This window comes from Ovis aries, chromosome 14, assembly GCF_016772045.2.
Source record: "Ovis aries strain OAR_USU_Benz2616 breed Rambouillet chromosome 14, ARS-UI_Ramb_v3.0, whole genome shotgun sequence".
NCBI classification, from domain to species: domain Eukaryota; kingdom Metazoa; phylum Chordata; class Mammalia; order Artiodactyla; family Bovidae; genus Ovis; species Ovis aries.
The window spans coordinates 24,671,206-24,692,378 of NC_056067.1; the positions used below are offsets into that span (position 1 = coordinate 24,671,206).

The following is a 21,173-nucleotide window of genomic DNA, read 5'->3' on the forward strand; positions in this document are numbered from 1 at the left end:
TCCCGGGGTCCCTTCCTCCTTCACATACCCTGCCTAGAGCTACCGCCTGGCTTTGTCTCTCCCACATCTGCCCCCAGTCTCCCCACACCTTCAGCCCCTGGACCAGGCCTTCGAGCGGTGTTTGTGCCCCTTAGCCACAGCCTGACTGAGTCTGGAAGATTCTGAGTTAAATAGTCAGACTCTGGAGCTGCTTGGGGTAGATCTCAGCAAAGAATCCACCTGCCAATGCAGGAGACACAGCTTTGATCCCTGGGTCAGGAAGATCCCCTGGAGAAGGGAGTGGCAGCCCCCTCCAGTGTTCTTGCCTGGAGGATCCCCATGGACAAGGAGGCTGGCGGGCTATAGTATATGGTGTCGCAAAGAGTCAGACACGAGTTAGCAACTAACACTTTCACTTCTTCCGCTCTACCACGTAATAGCTGTGTCACCTTGGACCAGTGATTTGACCGCTCCCTGTTTCAATTCCTCACCTGTAAAATGAGAATAAGAGTGAGACCTACCTTTTAGGTTTATTGTGAGGATTAAATGAGTAAATGTATTTAAAGTGCCTGGAAAAGACCTGCCTTATTTGAGTTGCTGTATCAGTTATTTTTCATTTAATCCCCACCCCCGGGAGCCTCAGGCTCTGTCTTTCTCAGCCTTGGGTGAGTTTCTCTACATGTCTTGCTTCACCTGTGATCGTGGCCTCTGAATTGGTCCCCTGCCTCTGACCAGGCCTCCTCCAATCCCCCCACAGCCCCCAGAGGGGCTTTCCCACCATGCACGTCTGCCCGTGGTGCTCCACTGCTCTGAGCCCTGCGGGAGCTCCCAAGTGCCCTGAGGATAAAGTTCGAACCCTTAGCCTGGTCTTCTCAGAGTCTGATCTGGTTGCCACCTCCCGCTGTGTCCTTCCTCACTTCTCCCACCCCCCTACACACACCACCCTCACACCAAACAGGTACATACCACACATACACACACACGCATGTACACAGCATAATACACCACACACATGCACACACACCAGACATACCCCCTGTACACGCCACACATAACATGCACACAGCACACCCACCACTCACACCCCACATGTGTGCACACAGATTCAGCCGCAAGGGATCTTTGTTCACCAAGCACGCACTGCCTGAGGAAGCGTCCCAGCTTCTGGCTACTCAGCCTGGCGTTCTCTTCCTTGCCTTTTCTGAGCTCAAATTCTCCCAATGCTGTATGACCCAGCTCACACATCAGCCCTTCCTGGACACCTCCAGTGGCCCCTGTCCTGTGAGAGGGAGCGGCCCTCTTGTGCTGTGCGGGGCTCTCTTCTCAGCCCGTCTGTGAGACAGTGCTCCAGGGCCGGTCTGCCAGCCACACGGGCTGGGCCCTGGGAGGACAGGACCATAGCAAGAATCCCAGCCCCACCCCTGCCCCCCCCCGCACCCAAGGGAGCCTGGAGTAGAGTGGGCCTGGAGACTAGGGAAGTGGTTACAGGTTTAGGGTCTGGAGTCAGGCTGCCTTGGATTGAAACCCAGATCTGTGGCTGCTTTTTTCCAACTGTGCGTCCTTGGGTTGGTCAGCCTCTCTGCCTGTAGGTCATGCCGTTGGGGTTCAGTGAGATGCCACACATACGGCTGGCATGCCTGCTTGCTCACCGGGTGCACCCAGAGGCTGGGCCAGGGCCGGCCTTAGAGTCGGGGCTCAGTGAGTGATGACTCTAGCACTTTGTTGGGAGGTGGTCTCTCCAAAGAGAAGCTCCCAGAGCACAGGCTGCATCTTGGGCCTTTTCTCAGGTCCTGGTCCAGGCCTTTGCACCCAGTGGGGGCTCCCCCATGGGTCCTGGGGGAGGCTGAGGGACAGCAGGACTGTAGTCCCAACAGGCTTTGCCCAAGCTCTGCCCCTTGCCCTCTGCCCTCAGGCTGAGCGAGTGCCACTTCAAGCCAGAGCACATGCCCAGACTGGCTGCCAGCCTGAACCAGGCCCTGCAGCTGGCGGAGCTCACGTGAGTGACTGGGCCCAGCCCATGGGGGCAGTTGAGGGGTGGGGGCTCCCTGCCAGAACGACCTCTGTCCACAGGCTGACCTGGTGTTTCCCGGGCCTGGAGCAGCTGATTGTCCTCCTGGGTCTGCTAACGTGGCCGACAGGGGTGCTTACTCTCAGGTATCGCCTGCCCGTGACTCTGGGAGGGGGCTGTGGTAGGAATGGAGGGCAGAAGTGGGCTCTGAAGAAGGGTTTCCCCCAAGGTCACAGTCTTAGCCATTTCCTGCATCCAGAACCCTGCCATCTGGATGCAGAGCCCCCCACCCCCCATTAGTCCCAGAAACCCCTTCAGCTGCAGAAAAGCTCCCCCACCCCCTGCCCAAGGTAGGACTTGTACTTGAGGACTTCAGGAAAAAAGGAAACTTAAAAGGACGTCCGGGGACTTCCCGTACTTCCTCTGCAGGGGCACAGGTTTGATCCCTGGTTAGGATACTAAGATCCCGCATGCCCCACCGCATGGCCATAAAAATGAAAGACCCCCCCAGCCAAGGTCAGAAGTAACATGTAACAAATATGTTCACTCTGATCTTTTGAAAACTTTCAGAAAAACAAAGATTCCAAAAAGGAGAAAAGCAATTTTGAAAACTCATCGCCTAGGTTTGACAGTTCATGTTTTTTCCATATTTGCTTTGTATTTTTTAGCCAAGTTATTGATCTCATAAACTATCACACCAAAAGAGTTCATTGCAAGTCTTTAAAAAACAAGGACATTTTCTACATAACCACAGCTGAACTAGGACCCCTACAAAAATGAGTAGCAAGTCCTTAGTGTCAGGTATTAGCCAAGCCAGACTGAAATTTCCCACTGCCCCTATATGGCACAGCTGGCTCTTTGGATCCAGGATCCAAAGGTCCACATTTTTGTGGCAAAAAGGTGACAGCTCTTTGGACTTTTTTAATGGGTGATCTGTCCTTGGGGACTTCAGGAAAAAAAGGAGACTTCGACACCCAGGCACTTCCCCAGTGGTCCAGTTCTGGTGAGAAAACTGGTCCCCTGGGCCACTTTCTGGCTCTGTCTGGTGCTTCCTTGTGAGGTCATTGAGTTTGTTCCTCTGAACCCCTGACTTTCCTAGAACTGGAAAGGCTCCATGAGATTCAGTTACATATTTGTGTCCCAAAATACCTACTTGGTAGCCAAGGCTGTGCACTTCCCAACGCCGCCGGTGATGAGACACATGAAGTCTGGTTGTTCCCCAGCGTGACATTTTTAAAGATCCTGGTAGAATACGCATAACAAAGTTACCATCGTAACCATTTTTAAGTGTACAGTTCAGTAGTGTTAAGTAACATTCACGTTGTATAGCCGAAACACTTCATGAAAGCTGAAACTCACTGCCCGTTAAGGCCCCCACCGGGCCTCCTCCCCCGACCCCTGGCAGCCACCTTTCTACCCTGCTTTTATGGGTCCGACCCCTCTCTGTGCCGTAACCAAGCGGAATCATGCAGTACTTGTCTTTTTGTGATGGGTCTGTTTCACTTAGCACAGTACCCTCAGGGTTCATCTTTACATACCTTCTCCCTTTCTATCTAAGGCTGAATAATATTCCACCATGTGTATAAGCCACATTCATTTACCCCTTCATTCTTTACCCATTCATCCATCCGTGGCCATGTGGGTGGCTTCCACCTGTCGGCTGTTGTGAATATGCTGCTCTGATGTATCTGTACATGTATCTCTTTGCGTGTCTGCTTTCCGTTCTTTGGGGTATATACCCAGGAGCACTGGATCGCCCCAAATAATATTTTTACTTAAAACTTGCCTTACTCTAAAAATAATATGTACTCCTCATAGAAGGTTGTGGAAAATCCAGAAGAACATAAGAAAATAGTACTTTGAAAGAAAAATTCAGCATAACTTTAAAAGCAGCAATATTTTAAATCTGTTTTTTCCTTCTAAATTAATCCATGCACATTGTAGAAAGTTCAGAAAATATTGACAACTACAAAAGAAAACCAGGAGAATTCTGCAATTGTACCATCACCATTAACATTTAATATATTTTTCTCATAGCTCTATCTCCCTCTTCCTCACCATATATGTTTCTATATATATTTTCCCTTTTTTGAAATACAAAATTGGGATTATGTCTTACATATAATCTAATTTCCTTATCTTTGCAACGTGATGTTATATAGACTTTTTCTAAACCTAAAAGTACTAGTAAAAAAAAAATTTCTCTTTGAACTGTTGGAACAGGATGTTAATTTTCTGTTTTATGCTTATGCCTAATTTTTAATTTTATTGTTATTCAGCAAAACTCAAAAAGCCTCTAGCCGCCCCCCGCCAACCCTTAGTACTCTCCTCCCCTCCCACATTAACCTTGGGGGAACCCTTGCCCCCCAAGGGACACCTCTGTATCCACCTCTGTGTCTGCCCTGGTAGTTTAGACGGTAAAGAATCTGCCTACAGTGCAGGAGACCTGGGTTCGATCCCTGGCTTGGGAAGCTCCCCTGGAGGAGGGCATGGCAACCCACTCCAGCACTCTTGCCTGGAGAATCCCATGGGCGGAGGAGCCTGGCGGGCTACAGCCCATGGGGTTGCAGAGTCAGACACGGCTGAGCGACTGTCACTGTCACCCCTCTGACAGGGTGGAAGAGCCATGGGTGGGCAGAGCCGGGCTGCCCAAGCTGCTGGAAGTCTGTGCCCGGGCCTCAGGCAACATCACTGAAATAAGGTAAGTCCAGGAAGGCGGCCCCCCAGACTCTTTCATCGTTTCACGACCGCTGGGGTCACCCCTTACGTAGCCATTGGTCTCTTGTCCTGTGGTGTCATAGCTGGGTCCCCAGTGGGTTCTCTGGGTCCCCAAGATGGCAGGAGCTCCTGGGACCTATGCGAGGGGCTACACGCATTTGTGGGGCTTCCCACATGGCTCAGCAGTAAAGAATCTGCCTGCCAATGCAGGAGACTTGGTTTCAATCTCTGGGCTGAGAAGATCCCCTGGAGAAGGAAATGGCAGCCCACTGGAGTATTCTTGCCTGGAGAATCCCATAGACAGAGGAGTGTGATGGGCTACAGTCATGGGATCACAAAAGAGTCGGACACAACTTAGCGACGAAACAACATTGCCACACATGCTTGTTGGGACTTGTGCTGTAGGTAGGCAGCAGTGCTGGAGAGAGGAAGGCAACCCTAGATCCAAGACAATGGGCTGTTAGGTCCCAGGTGGACACTGCCGGGAGTCCATGCTGGTTGTCTGGAAGTGGCCCCTGGTGACAACCACACACACCATGGCTCTATGACCAGAGGTACCAGAATCCCATGGATTAGCCAAGAGCAAAGGCTTTGGTGTCCCGTTGACCTACGTCTGGATCCCCACTGGGTCTGGGAGCTGTCAGCTGAGTGGCCCAGGCCCTTCCTACAGGGGAAGCTCCTGTGAACCTCACACTGACCATCCCTTCCCTCCTCAGCATCTCCGAGACCCAGCAACAGCTCTGTATCCAACTGGAATTTCCCCATCAGGAGAACCCAGAAGCCGTGGCCCTCAGGTGGGACCCAGTACCTGGGACCCCAAGAAAGAGGTTGAATGGTGATGGGAAGGGAGAGGAGGGACAATGCCGCTTCTTACCAATATTTCTCATACCCCTACTCAGAATCCTTTGATGCCTAAAGTCTCTCCAAGGCCTATGAGACCTGGCCTGACCTGCCTCTCCATGCTGTCCATCCCCACCTCAAAGCCTGGTCTTGGCTCCAGCCATCCCCACTAGCTTTCAGTCCTCAAACACCACCTTTCTCCCTTTGACTTCAGGGCCTTTGCACAGGCTGTTCCCCCCAACTCAGCATGTTCTCTCCTCTCTTTCCTTCTTCATCCTTCTTCACCTGGCTAACTCAGTCCCATCCTTCAGGCTTTGGCTTGAATGCCACCATCTCAGGGAGGTCCCTGCAACCACCCAGACTTAGTCAAGTCCTCCCTTTATCCATTCTTATAGATGCCTGGGCTCACAGCTCCTCCGATCCATATAGCACATTCATGGAAACTAAAATGTCACCTCTTTGGGGTGAGTGCAGCCCTGCATGTGTACACTGTGAGGCATAGACCATGCCTGGATCTCAGCCCCGACTCACTTCCTTGGTTGGACCCCCTCATGCAGTGAACAACCTGCACAGCCGTGCCAGGCCCCCCATCTGGACCTCTCCTTCACAGTACTTCCCACAGTCAACTGGCAAATTGTGGGACTCTCTTTGATTAGCATTTATTTACCACCTTCAGACACACTCCTTGCAGGCAGGGACTGAGTCCTCAATACTGACCCAGGTGTTTACGGACTGCTGCTTCCCTCTCCACCTCCAGGCTGGCCCACTGTGACCTGGGAACCCACCAAAACCTCCTTGCCAGGCAGCTGATGGAGACGTGTGCCCGGCTGCGGCAGCTCAGGTCAGTACCCTGAGACACTGAGGCCCTGAGCTCTCTGGTTGACCCCAGTGCCTGCTTCAGGCCACAGGTGAGAGGTTGGCCAGCACAGGATGGGGGTGAACAGAGCCTGGGGCCATGCTAACCCCGGCATTCCGGCTTCTCTCATTGGGCCAGTTGGGGAGAGCCCCAGGGTGGCAGAGGGGAGTCCTGCCCCATTGGGAGCTCTTTGGTGGGGCCTTTCCCCTCTCTTGGCCTTCCCATCCCTATGTTGATCCCTGAAGTGTGTTCAGCCTGAAATCCTCTGGAATATGCTTGGACCTTTCCAGCTTGTCCCAGGTGAACCTCTGCGATGCCAGCTCTCTGCTGCTGCAAAGCCTCCTGCTGTCCCTCTCTGAGCTGAAGAACTTCCGGTACGTGGACAAGACATTCACTTGGGAACACCTCTTTCATCCCCCACCCCCACGCTTCCTGTCCCCTCCAACCCTGGGCTCAAAGGAGCTCCGTGTCCCCCTCCCACTCAGCCCTGGAGATGATGCCCAGGTGCACGGTCATCAACGTGGCCATGTGGCGAGGAGCAGGGCCTTGTCAGTGCTCTTTCTTTTCTTTTCTTTATTATTTCAAAGCAATTGCAAACTCATAGAAACTCTGCAAGAAGACTGAGAAGAAGCTCCGTAGGCCCTTTTCCCAACTTCGCCTTCCATCATTATTTTCTCACGTTTGCTCTTTTCTTCCCCCCCTCCTTCCTCACCCCTCCCCCCTCTCTCCTCCCTGCCCCAACTTTCTTTTTCTGAACCATTTGAAAGTAAGTTGCATAGTCATGCCTCTTGACCCCTAATATTTCAGTAAATTTCCTAAGAGAAAGAACATTCTCTCCCCTAATCCAGTAAAAGTATGAAATTCAGGCAATTTAACATTGATACCCTACTGTTACCTAAACTACAGTTCATATTCCAATTCTGCAAATTTGTCCCAGTAATGTTTATTGCTTTTTTTTCCCCCAGTCCCAGATTCCATCCAGGATCACACAGTGTGTTTAGTTGTCATCTCTCTTTAGTCCCCTTCAATTTGGAACGTGTCCTCAACCCGTTTTTTTGTTTCGTGATCCTGTCATGACATTTCTACGCAAGTTATGAGTGTTTTGTATCAGAATGCCCTTGTGCTTGGGTTTCTCCGCTGTTTCCTCCTGCTTCGATTCCTGCATCTGGGGCAGGAATATCACAGAGGTACTGCTGTGCTCTTCCCAGGAACACATCACGTGTGCCACATTGGGAAGCACATGATGTCTGCTTGTCTCCTTACCCGTGATGTTACCTGTGATCGCCTGGTTAAGGCGGGGTGTCTGCCAGGTTTCTTCACTTGCAAAGCTACTGTTTTCCCTTTTGTAATTAACCAAGTATCTGGTAGGAAGACACTTGAAGACAATGTAAATATCCAGTTCTCCCTCAAACTTTCACTCACAAATTTTGGCAACCATCGATCATTCCTGCCTGAATCAAATATCAGTATGATGGTTGCAAAATGGGGCTTTTCTAACAGTCAGTTCTCTTTTAAACCAACTGCATCAGGGGAAATTCTCCTTTTGGTGCCACTGTGCCTTTAAACACCCTCTCCAGTACTTGCTATGCTTTTTTGTTGTTTAAAAATAAATAAATAAAGATGCAGGGCTCGTGGGAAATGAGGGTAATGGCACCCCACTCCAGTACTCTTGCCTGGAGAATCCCATGGACGGAGGAGCCTGGTAGGCTGCAGCCCATGGGGTTGCTAAGAGTCGGGCACGACTGAGCGACTTCACTTTCACTTTTCACTTTCATGCATTGGAGAAGGAAATGGCAACCCACTCCAGTGTTCTTGCCTGGAGAATCCCAGGGACGGGGGAGCCTGGTGGGCTGCCGTCTATGGGGTCGCACAGAGTCGGACACGACTGAAGTGACTTAGCAGCAGCAGCTAGAGTTTACAAGCGATGCCTGATTATGGCAGACATTGTGAAGCTGCTACCTGAATGACTGGTTTAAGGAACTATTCAACTAGTCTATGTTTCTGCCTCCAACCTGTATCTTGACTTAATGATTGCCTGATGGGAGAGGTTTATGAAGGGAAGGTGGGTCCCCTCCCACTGCCCCAGGAACCACTCCCCACCCCCACCTCCCTGCCCTCTGCCACTACCATCCAAGAGCTCCCAGACCCAGAGCTCCTCCCTGACCTGCTGCCTTTTGACCTCCACCAGGCTGACCTACAGCTGTGTGAGCTCCAAGGGGCTAGCCCACCTGACATCTGGTCTGAGCCATTGTCACCGTCTGGAGGAGCTGGAGTGAGTCACGGATTGGAAGGGTCTGGGAACCCAGCTGAGGGAAGGGGTGGAGAGGACAGTTGGGCCTTTGCTAAAGTGGGTGGTGGGAATTTAGACTATTACTTTTTTCCCTGATGAAGGCCAGCAACTCTGAGTGTGGTTTAGGGAAGGCTGAGTGCTGCGTTCTTGGTCCTGACTTTATCAGTCACTCAGAGTGACCTTGAACGAGTAACTGTGCCTCTTTAGACTTGGACTAGGCTTAGACTAGAGTAGACCTACAGCCTCATCTGTAAACTGGGGCTCATCACCTTTCTCTGTCTAGAGTGGTGTTGGGTACAGAGAGAGCTTAGGGGCAGAAGGGATCACTGAATGTGTGTGTGTATGTGTCCCTTGTCCCTGGCTTCCTCTGGTACAGCCATCATCCAGAGCATCCTTTCTCAGGTGGGTCAGCTATGACTACAATGCGCCCCTCCTTGGGGACCCCTGAGCCTGACCCTTGGGGCCAGGAATGCCCCCATGGAGCCTGGATAGGAAGCGTGGTCTGGGACCTGCAGACCCAGAGCTAGTCTCCTAGGGGTGACTCAGAGGGTGTGGAGGCGCTGATGAGACAGCTCAGCTCCAGGGGCTGGGCAGGCTTTTCTAACCCTTATCTCATGCTTGGTCCCCTCCAGCTTGTCTAACAATCAACTTGGAGATGAGGGCACCAAGGTGTTGTTGGGGGCCCTTGAGGGCAAGTGCTGGCTGAAGAGGCTTGAGTAAGTGGTGGTGGTTAATGGGGGTGGGGGCAGGGGTCTTGGGAGCATGCCTCAAAACTGTTGTATCTCTTATGAACACGACTGTCACTGTCCTCGATGGACCCAGGTGAGCTCAACGCCCTCCCTTTTTACTTCCTTACCTGGCTCTTGAGTGTTAACTAAAATACCAGCTCATAAGAAACAGAACACCCAAAGCAACCCAACCCAGAACTATATTAACTCATGTCATGGAAAATGACAAGGCAACTGACTTCAGGCTTGGCTGGATCCAGGTTCTGTGTTTGTTCCTCTTTTTCTTTCTTTCTCTGTCTCCCCACCTTGACTTCATCCTCATCTGTAAAACGGAGATGACTGTGTATCACATTATCTCTACATGGCCCTTAATATGTGCTTGCTTACCAATCAGTAGTCTGAGTCCAGTGTGATTCAGAGCATAGAACTGCTGCCCGAATGACCTTAATCATTTGTACAGAGAACCAGCATTTGAATTTCGCAGTGCAGGTTTGTTTGTACAGTTATTTTTCAAATACTACGTGGCTGTCTTGGAGATCGCTGGTCATTGCTGAGCACTCGGGGTCCATGTTGGGGACCCAAGCCCACTATGCTAAGTCCTCTGGTGGCCTCCTTTCCTCTAGCCTCAGCCACCTCCCACTGGGCGGCTCCACCCTGGCTGTGCTCACTCAAGGACTAGGCCACATGACACTCCTGCAGAGCCTCCGGTGAGTGACCCCGTGGGAGTGAGTGGGGGGCATACTGCCCAGCTTTGCTGGGACCACCCGTCCAGGGGAGCCCTGGGGCACCTTCCTGAGAACCTCCATGGCTCCCGTCCTCGGGACATTCCTGTACCCTCCCAGGTCAGTGTCACAGCCTTCCACTACCCAGGTGGCTCAATGAGTAAAGAATCTGCCTGCAATGCAGGACACGTGGGTTTGGTCCCTGGGTTGGGAAGATCCCCTGGAGGAGGAAGTGGCAACCCAGTCCAGTACTCTCACCTGGAGAATCCCATGGACAGAGGAGCCTGGCGGGTGACAGTCCACGGGGCTGCAAAGAGCTGGACACGACTGAGCGGCGGAGCACACACATGCAGCCTCCTCCTGGAGAACGGCCGGAAGGGGCTGGGCCCGAGTCCTGGGGCAGCCCTCCGTGTGCACAGATTCATCCTGTGTTCTTGTTTCTGATTCATGATGTGGGTGGCCAAGACTCTGCATTTCAAGCTCCCAGGGGATGCCCATTCTGGGGGCCACAGACCCCACTTTGAGCAGTGACAGTCTCGTCTCAGAGCTGATGACCTTGATATTCTACCCTGTGCCCCTGGCCACTTTGATAAACAAATAGCCCATGTTCTTTTCGTGTAGTCTTTCAAAAGAGGAAATATTGTGACTCTAAACAAACCTAAGACAGGGTAGAGCACGTAGGATATGAGCTCAGAGAGTTTGGGGGACCAGGCCATTTCACCCTAAATTAATTCACCTAAAGGAGGCTCCCGAAAAATTAGTTTGCAAAACAAAAGACAGCAAAACAACCCTCAGACTAATACTTTGCGTCAGCTGTTTTCGTTTGGTTCCCCACGGTCCCTCCCACCCCCACCTTCCCTCCCCCACCCCCACCCCCACCCCCTGCTACTCAACAGAGGCAGGGTGTGGTCAAGTGCAGAAAGACCATAAATTGACTGGGTTTAAGGAAAAGCCCACTATTTGTATAGATTAGAGCAGGGTGAGTTGTGAGAGACATGTGATATTGACATTCAGCCGGGCTGGCCTGAAGATCCCCCACTTGGGTGCTGAGGCGAAGCCTGGCCAAACCAAAAAATGAGGCTACTGTTCCAGGCCAACGGCTCTGGGCTTCCATTTCCACCTTGCCTGTGAGTCCCTGGGAGTCTTTGGCCCATCACATCTCCTCCCTGGGCCTCTGATTTCTTATCTGGATATTGGGTACAGTCTGCGCACCTTGCCCATTCCCATCCCCTGAAAGTTTTGTGACTGGTATATGAGTTCTTGGATGTGTAAAGGCTTTGCAAACTGTAGAGTGCTGAGCACAGCACTTGCAAATGCCTTTACTCCTGACTGAGGCCTGCTTCTCCAGTCTGAGCAGGAGCAACATCGATGATGTTGGCTGCTGCCACCTTTCGAAGGCTCTCAGAGCTGCCACCAGCTTGGAGGAGCTGAGGTGAGTTGCCTGTCCCTCCTCCAGACCCAAGACAACTTTGGCAGGGCAAGGTGACAAAAGTAAGGGGCTCCTTGAGGACACTCTTCACTTCTTAGTCTTGTCCCCTTCACCCACTTCTATACTGCATAACCCCAGACCCAGGATCTTGGGAGACCCAAAGATAGGCTATAGGATATTGATTGCAGCAAGAAGGATTTAGGTCAGACACCAGGGGGATCATCATAAACAGAAGACAAGAGTTTGGAATCCTCACCCATCACAGGGTGAGGGGACTTACCAGCGTGGCTTGAGGCCCTTCTCTAGACTCCAGCCTCCTCTTCTGGGATGGAGACAAGATGAGTGGTGGGCTGACACTTCCGGTTCTCCTGTTGTTTTCTCCCCAAGCTTGAGCCACAACCAGATCGGAAACACCGGTGCCCAGGACTTAGCTGCTGTCCTGCCGGGGCTCCCTGAGCTCAGGAAGATAGAGTGAGTGGCCAGCCCTCCAGACTGGGGCCCTCGGCAACCACGCTATGGTCTGGGGAGACTGTGGCTTCCTCCCCTAACCCTGGTGTTCAGGCAGTGGGCCTGGTTACCTCCTGACACTGCTGATTCGGGGACCTTGAGCCAGCCCAGCCCCTGCTCCTCTCTGGGTCTCTCTGCCTCATCAGTGGGTGGTGGGGGTGCTGTGGGTGGTGGGGGGCCCAGCGGATGTGGTGCGGTAAGGCATAAGGGAGTCGAGAGTCTGACATCTGCCCCTCTTCAGCCTCTCAGCGAATGGCATCGGCCCAGCAGGGGGAGCGCGGTTGGCAGAATCTCTCACCCTTTGCAGGCACCTCGAGGAGCTGATGTGAGTGTCTGCCCGGGGGGGCTGCCCTCTGCCTTCTGTGTCCTTGTGGCCCACCTGGCACTTGGGTCCCCCACTAGGCACAGGGCAGGGGTCTGGAGTAGGCCAGCCTGGTGCTCAATTTCATCCCTTCTCTTTTTCCAGGCTTGGCTGCAATGCCCTGGAAGACTGCACAGCCCTGGGTCTGGCCAGGGGGCTGCCCCAGCACCTGAGGGTCCTGCAGTGAGTGGCCCCTGTCTGTGGTGTGTGCAGGGTTAGCGGAAAGCCCCTCCCACCCCCGCCAGGAGCACTAGGGGGTCAAGGCCCCATCGCTGAACGGCCGTGCCGTAGGAGAAACTGGGATGTGTCCTGGGCTAACTGCCCTACCTCTGAGGCCGGGAAATCAGGGGACCCAGCTAGTCTGGGCTCAGCCACCAGCCTTTGGCCAAGCCCCTGCCCTTTCTGAGTCTCAGTTTCCTCGTCTGTAAAAGAAGAACAAGGATCCCAGCTTGGTGTACCCTGTGAGCCAATCTCCGAGGGTAAAGGAGGAAGTGTCAGCAAAGGGCTATGCAGGAGCAAAGCACCCCATAGCATGGCCTCGGCACTTTACAGTTTATGTCCAGGGTCTCATCTGAGCCCTGTGAGACCGCGATTTCTACCGGCTCCATTTTCCAGGCAAGGGAACTAAAGCCAGGAGAAGTATGGAAAGCTTACCCTATTGCCCTATTCATACGTGGAGGAGCCAGGCCTTGAACTTGGGATCTCAGATCCCAAAGCCAGGGCCCCTTGATACCCGCCTATGTCCTGTGTGGGGCCGGGGGGCGAGGGTGGGGGGTTGGGGTGGCAGTTACCCAGAGAGGGTCTAAGGTCTGGCAGTGCAGCCTGAGATAGGCTGAGGCTGGGGGGATCCAGCCCCTCCCAACCCCCATACCTGCCCCTCCAGGCTGCCCTAACCCCGTCCCTTTCCCCAGCCTGCCATCCAGCCATCTGAGCCCAGAGGGGGTGCTGAGTCTGGGCCAGGCCCTGGATGGATGCCCACATGTGGAAGAGATCAGGTGAGTAGGGGCCCTGGAACCTGGGCAGGGGGACAGGCCGGGAGGGTCTGGGGCTTCCACCCACGGCTGTCTCCCCTGCCCTGCAGCTTGGCAGAGAACAGCCTGGCCGGAGGGGTCCTGCGTTTCCATCAGGGGCTCCCAGTGCTCCGGCAGCTTGAGTAAGTAGCCTGCTCTGACCAGCTGGGGTGCTGTGGCAGGCAGCCCTTCTTTGGCTAAGCTTGACACCTGGGAAGGCTTTCGAAGTGACAGAGACCTCAGGTATGGGGGAGCCTGGGACAAAAAAGAGGGGGCACTTTCTTAAGACTCCCAGCATGTCCTAGCCCCTAGCCACTCTACTCCCTCCTGCTCTGATTGCAGGCTGGGGCACCCCTGACTCAGACACCTCCATCCCATCCCCTTCTTCTCTCCAGCCTGGTGTCGTGTGAGATTGACAACCAGACTGCCAAGCCCCTCACTGCCAGCTTTGTGCTCTGTCCGGCCCTGGAAAAAATCATGTGAGTGCTTGGGGGGCTAGCCCGGAGCTGGGAAGAGCAGCCACCTGGGGGCCTGGTTCCTTCCTCCCTGGAGGCCTTCTGGTCTCACATGGGGAAGGTCATTCTTGCTCAAACCTTCTCTCGAAGAACTTTTAACACTTGAGCTGCAAGTGTTGTTGGTCTAAGTTGCCAAAGGTCCCCAAACTTTTTGGCACCAGAGACCAATTTTCTGGAAGACAAGTTTTCCATGGACTATGGGGGTTGCGGGGGATGGTTTCAGGATGATTCAAGCACCTTACATGTATTGTACACTGTATTTCTATTATGATATCAGCTTCACCTCATATCATCAGGCATTAGATCCCGGAGGCTGGGGACCCCTGCTCTAAGCCATTCAGCCTCTTCCCCAGCTAAGGAGGGTGGGAGGGAAGGTGGACCAGGTGGATATGAGCTGGATGGTCAGAACCATTGCCCCTGACTCTCCCGTTGGGAGGCGCCTGGATGGACCACCCCACCTGGCTGATGGAGTCTTGATTTTCAAACCACCTGTTGGTAGTGAAGAGTGGCTGAAACCAGCAGGCCCCCTGACCTTCCCCCTGACTGTGTCCACCTCTCCCTTGGCAATCAGAGGTGCTTGGACCTTGGGGCCTGGCAGTATTGCCTCAGAGATAAACTAGACTGCCAGGACCAACCTGGACCTCTGAGCATACCAGAAGAAAATGTAATTTCCTTAAGTACAGGATATATATAATTTTATAAGATTTTAGGTTTGCGTCCTGAAGATTTTAATTCTTCTCATTACTTTATACAACAAAGAGAAAGTCTCAGATCAGTGCTCACTCACCCAGCATGGGTGATTGCCCCTTTTTAGTCATCAGGGGGGCAGACCACGGGGTCAGCACTTTAGGAAGGACACAGGTTCCAGTTAGGAGTGAATGCCATTGTTTGCCCTGTTGTATCCTTGTAACTACTTTCTGGTTAGGGTCCCCAACACAGGCTTCTCATTCATAGTAGTGATAGATGTTTCTGAAGATGAATTTCTTAAAGTGAATAAAAGAGGGGATAGAGGACTGATTTAAAGAAAAATGTGAAACAAATAATAATACAGGTGGTGGTGCATGGATGTGGCAAAGTCAGGAGGGAGGCCTGTGCATGGTGGAAGTTTAGATCATGATGTTTCCACAGTCACGTGTCCTGAACTCTCAGGACAGCCAGCTCCTAAGCTGTCTGGGTTCCTGTGGGATGACCAGCTCGGGAAGGGGGCTGGGGGGAGTAGGGAGGAGCCCTCTGTGCCTGGTACAGTCTTCAGGGAGGGCACACAGGTCCCCATCAGGCACCTCTCTGGTGCCTGCACAGCAGCCCCCAGCCCTCCCCACTGCCACCTTGTCTCCCCCTCTCAGCTCTCCTGCTGCTGACTTTTGGACCCCTCCCTACCCTGCAGGCTCTCCTGGAATCTGCTCGGGGATGAGGCAGCTGCTGAGCTGGCCCGGGTCCTGCCACAGATGGGCCGGCTGAAGAGAGTGGAGTATGATGGGCACATCTGGGGAAGCCAGAAGGGAATGGGAGGACCAAAGGGGGCCCTGTGTCCTGGGGAAAGCCAGGAGGCCACTGGGTCAGGCCCCTGCCTCCAGGAAGCCCTCCTGGACTTCCCCACTTTGTCCATTAGCTCTCCTGGATCCCAGTCTTCAGCCTTCCCACTGGACTGTTGAATGTTGAGTTCTCTAAGCAGAATTGTGGGGAGCCTATGTTCCCCAACCTTGTCCTGGGGAAGAGACATAGGGAACCCCCCTAGGCCATCCCCTCCCCATCTCATCTCAATCCCTTTCCCTTTGTTGTCCATCTGGAAGCCTGGAGAAAAATCGGATCACAGCTTATGGAGCCTGGCTCCTGGTTGAAGGGCTGGCACAGGGATCTGGCATCCAAGTCATTCGGTAACAGGGCTTGTGGGGGCAGAGATGGTGGGGGTGGGGTGAGCACACCAGCCCTACAATGTAAGAGGACTTCCTGTAGGAGGAGGCAGGACCTGGATTGGGGATTATTAAAGGATACTTGGACCCACTCATCAGGGATTTGGCAGCAAACAGACCCGGATCAAACCCCAGCTCTGTCAGTTACCAACTGTGCAATTTCACATCAATAACTCAACGTCTTTGAATCTCAGTTTCCTCATTTGTAAAATGGCAATAGTGATAGTGTCTACATCAGAGAGCTGCTCCGCAGACTAAACGATCAGATTAAGCCCCGAGCACAATGCCAGGTACATGGTAAGCACATAACATGGTAGCTGTAATCAGGGCCAGTTGTATAGGTTGTGTACTGCACCAGGGCACAGCATCTAAGGGACACCATTCACGTAGTAGAAGTATTACATTTCTAGTGGTAGTGAGGTGTCTCTCTCTATGAAATTCAACATTACGACAGTCAGACAATGGAAGTGGTGTCATAAAGAAGGGGAGCTTTTTTCTCATTTATACAATGTGTCATATGAGCACGGCTCTGGGGAAGAGGCTAGCTTCTGGGGAAGAAAGTGGAGGGGACTTCTCTAGTAATCCAGTAGTTACAGGTCCATGCTTCCACTTCAGGGGGCACAGGTTCAATCCCTGGTCCAGGAACTAAGATCCTGCATGCTGCAAAGTGCAGCAAAAAAAAGATGGAGTAGAAGTTAGGGTGAGCGTGGGGGGGATACCATCTCCCGAAGGCAGCCATGCTGGCCTTCCACCTGCTCTTGCCTGCCACCTAACTCTGACAGCAGCTCTTCCCCTTTGGGGCCTCGGTTTCCCCATCTGTAGGTAGGACAGAGGGCAGAGAGAAGAGGGTAAGTGAGCAGCACCCAGTGCTAAGTGTCTGTCTCTGTGCCTGGCAGCCTCTGGAATAACCCCATTCCCCCGGACATGGCCCAGCATCTGCAGAACCAGGAGCCCAGGCTGGACTTTGCTTTCTTTGACAACCAGCCACAGGTCATCCCTCGGGGTACCTGATGGTGCCCTCAAGTCCCTTTGAATCCAGCCGAGTGATGCCAGTTTTCATCCACGAGGATAGAGGGCTCATGAAAAAAGCTGGCTGTCCCTGGATCAAGAGGGAGAAACATGCTTTTCCTGCAACAGTCTTCAGGGAGGACATTTTTGGTGACAAAGAGTGGAGTATGACTACCCTACATCCCTTGGGACATGCATGACCCATCAGGAACATGAAGCACAATGAGCATGTCATGGTGTGGCGTGTGATGTGGAAGGTCACGCATGGCAACATTCCATGTGACATTGCATGATACCTGCAATGTGGCCTGTGGGTCAGTGGCATGGGTCCCGGCACTACATGTGATGGGTGGTGCGTTTATGAGACGTGACAGACGTCCAGGTCTTGTGCCATGTGACTGGCCATATTCCCTCAGGCTGGTCCAAGATCTAATTTATTACTTTTTAAAGCCAAATCTGTATTTATAAATTGCATTTCCAGAGCAGCTAAACCAGGGAACGTCTTCTGCCCAGAATGGGCTGGGGAGACTGTCCGAGCACTGACAAGCCAGGGATTTAGCCATGAGACTTCTGAATGAGTGTCTTCCTGCCTCAAGTCTCAGTTTTCCCATCTGTAAACTGGATCACCCCCTCTCCCTTAATTTCTAAGGACTTTTGGGCCGAGCCAGCATGACCTTGGACGGGCCCAGGCTGTGTGGTATAAGGGACAAAGCTAGGCCTAAGGGTGCAGGGGGCGGGGACTGTCCAGACAGTCAAGGAAGACCGCTGGACCCAGCCACTACCTCAGCACAATCTGCACAAGTGCCCAGGGGCTGCGTTGCCACACTGTGTCCTCATTACTTCCAAGCGGGGCCAAGGGTGGTCCTGCTGCACTGTAAGCCTAGTTTGACCAATAAATGTGGGTGGTCTTCCAGCCTCTAGTCTCTAGTCTGATGTGTTCTGCCACCTAGCCAAAGTCAGAAATGGTTCCCACCCCACCCTGGGGCCTGGAGAGCAGCCAGAACACAGAGAAACATGCTGAGATGAGCACTGGCCCAGGAGTCAGGAGACACGGGGTCAGGTCCAGACCCTGTCATGGTCTGTGATCACACGTAAGTCACCTCCTCTCTCCAGAGCTTACCTGTCGTGTCCGACTCTCTGCAACCCCACAGACTGTAGCCTGCCAGGCTCCTCTGTCCATGGACTCTCCAGGCAAAAATACTGGAGTGGGTTGCCATTTCCTCTCCAGCGGATCTTCCCAACCCAGAGATCGAACCCTGGTCTCCTACACTGCAGGCAGATTCTTTCTCATCTGAGCCACCGGGGAAGCCCGAGCTTACCTATACCATAAGGCTATTGTAAAAGCTCTTAGTGTTAAAGAGTCTTTGTTTGGCTTGCGGTATATCTACACTCTTCTCTGATTTGTCGATATTTTAAATTGGGAATTTATACCTCAAATTCACCTTTCAGCTTCTCTTAGGTGCTAGCCCAGCATTCCTACTCAAGAGTAATCTGCTGGGGACATCTGAGGGTGTCCTTTAGATGTGGCGCACGTCCCTCAGTTTGTCACCATCCCTAGCACTCCCCTCCCTCTTGCTACTTGCCTGGGAACTCCTGGCTAAAAGGTTTCCACAGGCAGGTGGTACATTAAGAATATGGCTTTGGAAGTCAGATGGGCATGGAATGGAATGTGACTTGACCCCTTGCCACCAGCCCTCAAGGCCAGGAGCTGATCCTTTGTGTGTGAGTAACACCCCTGGCCTCCCAGGACTTTTGGAGGGGTCAGGGAGCAAGTACACAGAGTCCCTAGGATGAAGGAGGTATCTGTCACATACTCATTCATTACATACCCCTTTTAGGGCTGAATGTCATATGAAGTGGAGAGGTGTCTGAAGTGGCAGGTGGAGAGCACCCCCTGTCCATCACCCACCTGTAGGTTGAACAGGTTGGTATCTGGGGAGCCTTCATCCAGAGCTGCAGTCCCTTGTGAAAAGCGGAGCAGGGAGGGTGCAGTTACTACTGAGCCCCACTGGAGGGCAGGCTGGCCCACTGGCAAGTCCTGAGATCGCTTCTGCGCTGAATCCAGAAGTTAGGTGGTGATGCTGGAGGCTGGCATGGAGTGGGGCCAGCAGCCTGGTCATGGGGGAGAAGGGTGGGCAGGCAGAAGATTCAAGAAGTTTACCTGGAAACCTTGAGCCCTAATTCAGTCTTTCCCTTCTGGGAAATGACGCCAAGGCCATCATGGTGCACCTTCACACTGAGGGGATTTGTACTGCCTTCTCTTGTCTAAGACTGGAGGATGAATTCCTCAAAGCCTGAGGAGCCCTTGACCATGGAGGTCACAGCTGAGGAAGGAACAGCGTGGATCGAAAGCTCCAGGCCAGATGGGTTGCACACCAAGCAGAACCCAAAGCTCAGAGCCACTCTTCATTTGCTGCTTGTTTTCCCTTCTTTCCCTTTTGCTGCTGCTGCTGCTAAGTCACTTCAGTCATGTCCGACTCTGTGCGACCCCATAGATGGCAGCCCACCAGTCTCCCCCGTCCCTGGGATTCTCCAGGCAAGAACACTGGAGTGGATTGCCATTTCCTTCTCCAATGCATGAAAGTGAAAAGTGAAAGTGAAGTCACTCAGTCGTGTCCTTGTTCAAGTTCTAAACTCCAAGAAACTTGCAGCAAATGCCTGGAAATAAACCTCAGCACTGTCAGCCCTGAAGAGCTGCCCAGGCTGACGTCAGGGACAGTTACCATGCTCATATTACTAAAAAACTTACTCTCTGGGGACTTCCCTGGTGGTCCAGTGGTTAGGAATCTTCCTTCCAATGCAGGGGGCCCAGGTTCCCTCCCTGGTTGGGGAACTAGAATCCCATATGCCATGGGGCAACTTAGCCCATGCACCACAGCTACTGAGCCCGCATGCCACAACCTAAGACCCAAAGCAGCCAAATAAATAAATATTTTTTAAATGGCCACACTTGGTTTCCTGGAGCATAGCAGCTTCAGTGTTCTTGCCTGGAGAATCCCCATGGATGGAGGAGCCTGGTGGGCTGCAGTCCATGGGGTCGCAAAGAATCAGACATGACTGAGCGACTAAGCACACTCACTTGGTTTAAAAAAAAGAAACTACCTTTCCCGCAACCAACTTGTTTCAAGGCTGGGACTATCTTTCTACCCCACACTCTTTCCTTCCCAAAGTAAGCCTCAGTTTAAACAGATAAATAAAAACAGATAAAACTCAAAGAAACCTAAGGCTCTGGGCCAGTAATCAAAATGGAGCTCCATGTGCTCACTCCGGCAGCACATGTACTAAAAAGATGCTCCCCGTTTCTGTGCCTGAGTCTTCTCACGAAGAATGTGACCAGGCTGGTGAGTTCCCAGGTCTAACTGCAAGGCTAGGATCAGCTCATTTTGCTACTTTGTCCCTTGGCCTCCATCCTATGGTTTTACAGACTCCCTTTCTGAAAGGAGTCATAGAACTTAGGTCTCAGATTCTCCTAAATTGCCCCCTCCATCCTTCCCCTAAACACGTCTGAAGTTCACGCTCCGAGCCAGTACCTCTCCAGCTGAAAAAAAAAAAAAAAAAAAAAAAATCACCGTTATAGATACTGTCATGTGCACTGAACCATCTGAGGAGTTCATTAACGCAAATTCTGATTCAGCAGGTCTGGGGTGGGGCCTGGGATTCTGCATTTCTAAGAAGCGCCTGAGTGATGTCAGTGCTGCTGGTTGCACTGAGTAAAACCACAGACCAGTGAGTGGATCTCAAGCCAGACTGCATATTAGAATCATCTGAGGAGCTTTTTAACCTCCTTTCCTAAGAATGGAGTGGTACTTCGAAAGCTCCACAGGTGATTCTGATGTGCAGCCACGTTGGTGACCCACTAGAGTATGCTGCCCCTCAGGCGAGGTAAACCTTTACATGTATGTTCCTTATCTTGTCCTGTTAGATCCTGGTGACCCTCCTTCCCCAGACGAGGACACTGAGACCCAGAGATTCTTCCTAATTTGCCCAAAGGCAGTCTAGTAAGCATTGTGTGTGAAAGCTAGTAAATGCTAGTGCCAGGAGTCGAACCTGGGTCTTTACAAACTTTTTGTTTGTTTGTTTTCTTTACAGTTTATTGAGATATAGTTGACACATAGCACTGTATAAGTTTAGGACTTCCCAGGTGGCTCAGGGGTAAAGAATCTGCCTGCTAATGCAGGAGATGCAGGTTCAGTCCCTGGGTCTGGAAGATCCCCTGCAGGAGGAAATGGCAACCCACTCCAGGCAACCCAATCTCTGTCCATGGGATTTCTCCAACCTGGGAAATCCCATGG

At 52.4% G+C, this 21,173-nt stretch overlaps 1 protein-coding gene across 20 annotated transcripts in view; it reads left to right on the plus strand.

Moving 5' to 3' along the window:
- Positions 1-17,794, plus strand: part of NLRC5 (NLR family CARD domain containing 5) — a 91,295-nt gene extending 73,501 nt beyond the window's left edge. For 7 of the 20 annotated variants that reach the window (XM_060397955.1, XM_027977859.2, XM_042231668.1 and 4 more), the window contains 19 exons: positions 1,892-1,975; positions 2,050-2,133; positions 4,602-4,688; positions 5,422-5,499; positions 6,303-6,386; positions 6,692-6,775; positions 8,590-8,673; positions 9,324-9,407; positions 10,043-10,126; positions 11,490-11,573; positions 11,958-12,041; positions 12,319-12,402; positions 12,544-12,621; positions 13,350-13,433; positions 13,520-13,591; positions 13,844-13,927; positions 15,348-15,431; positions 15,754-15,837; positions 16,770-17,794. In XM_060397955.1, coding sequence (XP_060253938.1) covers positions 1,892-1,975; positions 2,050-2,133; positions 4,602-4,688; positions 5,422-5,499; positions 6,303-6,386; positions 6,692-6,775; positions 8,590-8,673; positions 9,324-9,407; positions 10,043-10,126; positions 11,490-11,573; positions 11,958-12,041; positions 12,319-12,402; positions 12,544-12,621; positions 13,350-13,433; positions 13,520-13,591; positions 13,844-13,927; positions 15,348-15,431; positions 15,754-15,837; positions 16,770-16,884 — 1,606 coding nt within the window. In that variant the 3' untranslated portion in view covers positions 16,885-17,794. Of the gene's footprint in view, positions 1-1,891; positions 1,976-2,049; positions 2,134-4,601; positions 4,689-5,421; positions 5,500-5,940; positions 6,010-6,302; positions 6,387-6,691; positions 6,776-8,589; positions 8,674-9,323; positions 9,408-10,042; positions 10,127-10,261; positions 11,382-11,489; positions 11,574-11,957; positions 12,042-12,318; positions 12,403-12,543; positions 12,622-13,321; positions 13,434-13,519; positions 13,592-13,843; positions 13,928-15,347; positions 15,432-15,753; positions 15,838-16,769 lie in introns of those variants that run through there. The other 13 variants (XM_027977862.2, XM_060397957.1, XM_060397958.1 and 10 more) reach the window with 9 other exon arrangements.
- Positions 17,795-21,173: the final 3,379 nt, after the last annotated feature.